Source organism: Lactuca saligna, chromosome 1 (assembly GCF_052625555.1).
Source record: "Lactuca saligna cultivar CGN05327 chromosome 1, ASM5262555v1, whole genome shotgun sequence".
NCBI classification, from domain to species: Eukaryota; Viridiplantae; Streptophyta; class Magnoliopsida; order Asterales; family Asteraceae; genus Lactuca; species Lactuca saligna.
Window position 1 is genome coordinate 100,084,705 of NC_136417.1, and position 4,804 is coordinate 100,089,508.

Genomic DNA, 4,804 nt, shown 5'->3' on the forward strand with positions numbered 1-4,804 from the left:
TTGTTGAAACCCTACCGCCTCTTTCATCTAGAGGGAATTTGAAGTTCATTAATCAACCAAAGATGGTCATCTATGCATATGTGGACTTCAAAATTGGTCATTTAAGCATATACAAACTATCACAAAATGGGGTCTACGCATATATATGGATTCCAAAATTGGTGGTTTTCCTATGATAAAAGTTAAAAAAGAAATGTTTGTCTAGGCTATAAACTCCAAATATAATAAGTGAATAAGTCATTTTTATTTTTCAACCACAACCACAGACACTCCAAACTATCATAAATTACAGACATCATAAAGTAAAATTGGAGTATGTAAAAATGTATTGCATATTAATTTTGAGTCATACGGTTCACACTTATTATTAAAGGTTGTTAAAATTTCTATTGTAATTGTAGGATTGTACGATCGTACAATCCCAAAACGATCTTGCTCTTAACATGAACAAATTAGAGGTAAGATCGATGTAGGATCGTAAGATCACGAATATGATCGGGTAATTTTTTTGGGTTTCGGCTAATTCGGGTCGGGTAATTCGGATTTTTCATGTTAAAAAATACCCGTTACCCTACCCAAACTAAATTCGGGTATCGGGTTGGGTTTGTGTAATTCAGGTATTACCCGAATATATAATTTTTTTTTTTTAATTTCACCTAAAAATAAATTTAATGAAATAAATATGTTGTGTTTTATTAGTCTTGTTTGTATAAACAAACGAGACATAAACGAAGTTACTTAAACTTTGAACATTGAGATTTTTTTTTCAATAATACCTGAGATATCAAGTAAAATTTTAACAACTTAATCTAATCTAATAAGATGTTAAAAAAACAAATACTTAAAGATCTTAATTTAAAAGTTTAAAATGTTTAAGATAATTGTAACCATAAGTTTTGTCATGTTCTAAAGTTTCGTCAAGATAATGAGTTTGTTAGTTACAATAAAAACTATAATCTAGAAAACAGTAAACTTTTAAAGAACATAATGATATATAAACAATTATTTTTAATATTGTTAGTATCACATTGTCATAATAAATAGATTCATGTTTTACAATAATGATAGTTAGTTTAAGCGTCATCAAATATCTGCCATATAATATAAGCTCTACAAAAAAAATAATAAATAAATAAATAATTCAGATAATTCGGGTATACCCGAAATGCAAAAAATGTATCTTTTACCCGACTCGGAAATAAACCGGGTTACCCGATTACCCAAAAAAAATTACCCGATGCCCGAAAAAATCAGGCAGATAATTCGAGTATCGGGTATTTTCGACAGGACTAATATAAATGATATTTTGATTTTATCGTTTCCATTCAGGTTTTGCATCATCTTAATTAAATATTTCCAGACTAATTTTACATTAGATTAGGAAATCAGAATGATGTATCATTTCTCATCTTATGTTAGATTTGTAGTTTTGGTTTTAAAGTTATTACTCATGATTTAATTTTGATGTTTGTTAACGGATTATTTTGATTATGAGACAATATCATCTTGTATTGCAAGTACTTATTCATTAATGTTGGGAATTTGGACTTACGATCCTCCAAAATTTAAATTTTGTCATTGTGGTGGATCTTTCAATCTTGATCCACTCTTACGATCACAATTGTAAAAAATAAAAAACAATCTCGTGTAAGATCTGTTTGCATGACTCCTTTACAAAATTTTGTTTTATGTTTTTCAACTTTGATCAATATTTTTTCAGTTTATTAACTCTATAAATTCTTTTCCAATGTAAAGATATGTTAAACATTAATTCAACCAAAATTTTGAAACCACATATATAATATAGATAGATATTAAATACACATCCACCACAATACAATCCAATCAAACCATTGCGCATTTCACATTGAAAGACACTTTGTGTCTCTTCACTTTTTCACGTTTACTAGTTCAACCCGCCTTTTCTTTAGGTACTTGGTTCAAGGACCACTTGAACCAAGGGACCCACACTGACGTCCTCTTTTGGTACATCTTATACGCCTCAACCCTATACTCCAATTTCAACATCTTTCTTTCAACAAGAATGGTCACATAAGCCAAACACAAACTATTAACCAAAGCACCAACAAAAGCCCAAGTAAACCCTAAGTTCCACCCAAAAATTCCCAAACCCCACCACCATAATTGCTCACCAAAGTAATTTGGGTGTCTTGAGTAGTACCATAACCCTTCATCAAGATTTGCCACCATCGGCTTTCCTTCCTCTTTTAGTTTCTCATTTTTTGTTACAAATGTGTAAAGTTGTGTATCGGAAAAATAGGCGATAATTATGCCACTTAAGCATACGAATATGGCGACTATGTCCCATATGTTACATGGCATGTTTACAGTGTGGATGATGTATAGGGGTAGACATACGCCGATAAGGAATACCTATGTAATGTAGTAGAAGGTTAATTAATTCATGAAAATTAATTATTTGTTAATAACTATCGCGTTGAACTATCAATATCAATTTGTGCATTTTAAAACTAAAAAGTAGCATGGTTATAAATTTATAGAAAATCGAATAGTTATAACATATATTAAAGAATCAAATTATAAGGAAGTAATGATCATTTCAATAAATCATATATTAAAGAACTTGGTTTGCAAAAGCATCACTTTTGCCCTTTCGAATTGAGAAGGACCATTTGAAATGCAAATTGTGTGTTTTGGGATAACATGTTCGACAAAGAATAAATTATAACTTGTCATTTAAATATATTTAATTATTAATTTGTTTGATTTGATATATTAACTTAATGTTATATAAATATTTTTTACATTAAAAATATTTAGTTTGTATCTTACTAATATTTATTTAATTTACTTCCACATTGTAAAACAAATTAATAGAATACAATGATATAAAAATAATTAACGTACTTTAAAAAATAGACATGAAAATCAATGGAAATATAAATAAGAGTGAACTTACTTTAACCTGATGCAAGTAATTGATAAGATGCATAAATTATTATTATATGCAATACTTATCTATTAATAAACTTATAAATTACTAAATTACTATATTCGTGTTGACATTTTATTAAATATTTACTAATTATAAATAATGAAAGTGTTTGTTAAAAGGTACACAAGATTTTGATTTTGAAAGAATGTTATGATGTTAATTATAAAAGCTTTATGCCATACTATCTACTATCATTGGACTTTGAGGTTATTTTGTATTTTTTTTTTTTTTTTATAGTGAAGCTAATATACAATTTTAATCTATTTTAATATATGATATCGAAATTCATATTTACGACATCTTAAACCCAAAACTAAATCCTATTTTTACATCATTTCCTATGCCATTTTGCTTCAATCCAATATTATTTTAATTTTTACATTTTCCTTAATATTATTGTATAGTTCTAATTATCAATATAATATATATTAAATTAATTCAAATCAATCATGTAAAAATAATTTATTTGATTATAATGATGTGATAATTTACAAAGTTATAACAAAAAATTGTATTAAAAAAATCTCTAAAAACTAATAAATAAAATGAGTGTTTTTTAACCTTTTTATTATCTAACAAAAAAAAATAATGCACTACGATTATATATTTTGCTGTAAAGAAAACATAAATTTGTAAAAAAAAAAAAAAAAAAATGATGTAAAGAATCCATTTTATATAAACACCATTTTGAATTTCGTTGGTGTTCATCATGGATCGAGATCTGTAAGTCAACTATCAACAATGACAAAGGTCAAAATTAATCGTTTATACCTGTTGAATGAGGTAAACAGCAAAGAATGAAATCCACCACCAGTTTTTCCCATACTGTCGAGCCATATCAGTGAACCTCCAATCTTCTCTAGCACCCCATTGCCACTTTTCTCGCCGGAAATAGTTATGAGTCAACCTCACGGCCCAAACCCACGTCAGCGCCACCGCAACTCTCGACCTCCATAAGTCAAATTGCGAAGCAGGGTGAGTCTGAAAGTAATGCAATAGCATCACCGGAATCACAGTCCAGTACACATCAATCATCTGCAAAACCATAGAAATGTAAAATTATCAGAAACAGATGAGCAATTGAGTGAATTGGGAATTTAGGATTTAGGATCGAAGGGTGAATTGAAAGAGGGGTTGATTCATTACCCAATTGCTGGATTGGATGAGGCTGATGACCCAGAAAAGGAGATCGATGTTGAGGAAGAAGAGGGCGTTGGCTAGAAGGAGAGGGTGGTGGTTGCACCATGAGGAAATTGGGGAGAGAAAGGGGTGGTTGTTGAGGAAGGAAGTGTAGAAGAGTATTGAAGGAAGAGGAGTTAGAAATGCAATCAAAGCGTTCTTTAAATTTCTTCCCATTTTCGTCTGATCGAATCAGAACCACAGTTGCTGTTTGCCCTAGTGGTCTATTCCTCTTATATACTACTTCGGACTCCCTGCTAGAGTCCTATATAATATTTGGTATTTTATAATTCGATAAAAAGTTAAATATTGTTTTAAGTGATTATGTTTTATTTTTTAGTTGATACAACAATTTATTTCAATGAAGAAATATGTATGTGACGTTGATTTTTTTTTTTCAAAAATCAAATTATGCACCATTTAGCATGTTTATTCATTGAAACTAATTATATAAGACTATACAGTGTCGAAGGGTTTTTACCGACATTAGTCCGGTGTGGACTTCTTTACTGGCGGTGAACACCATATCCCACCCTTAATTTTACCGGCGGTGATTTATCGGTGGTTGGTGGTGGGTTTCCACCGATAATGAAATTCGAAAGAAACTGATTGTTGGGGAAGGAGTGGACCGTTGGCAGACGGTTTTCT

General features: G+C 29.9%; 1 protein-coding gene across 1 annotated transcript; it reads right to left on the reverse strand.

Moving 5' to 3' along the window:
* Positions 1-1,771: 1,771 nt before the first annotated feature.
* Positions 1,772-4,385, reverse strand: LOC145042294 (uncharacterized protein C594.04c-like). The gene is made up of 3 exons (XM_078990699.1): positions 4,124-4,385; positions 3,749-4,012; positions 1,772-2,394 (listed from the first exon to the last, which is right to left on the reverse strand). The coding sequence occupies exons 1-3, from the start codon at positions 4,331-4,333 to the stop codon at positions 1,912-1,914; spliced, it is 957 nt and encodes a 318-aa protein (XP_078846825.1). The 5' UTR covers positions 4,334-4,385; the 3' UTR covers positions 1,772-1,911.
* Between the last annotated feature and the right edge of the window lie 419 nt (positions 4,386-4,804).

Coding starts and splice junctions, on each gene's coding strand:
- LOC145042294 (XM_078990699.1), bottom strand. CDS start 4,333: ATGGGAAGAAATTTAAAGAACGCTTTGATTGCATTTCTAACTCCTCTT. Junction 4,013..4,123: donor TCATCCAATCCAGCAATTGG/GTAATGAATCAA, acceptor ATGGTTTTGCAG/ATGATTGATGTGTACTGGAC. Junction 2,395..3,748: donor CTGTTTACCTCATTCAACAG/GTATAAACGATT, acceptor TACATTACATAG/GTATTCCTTATCGGCGTATG.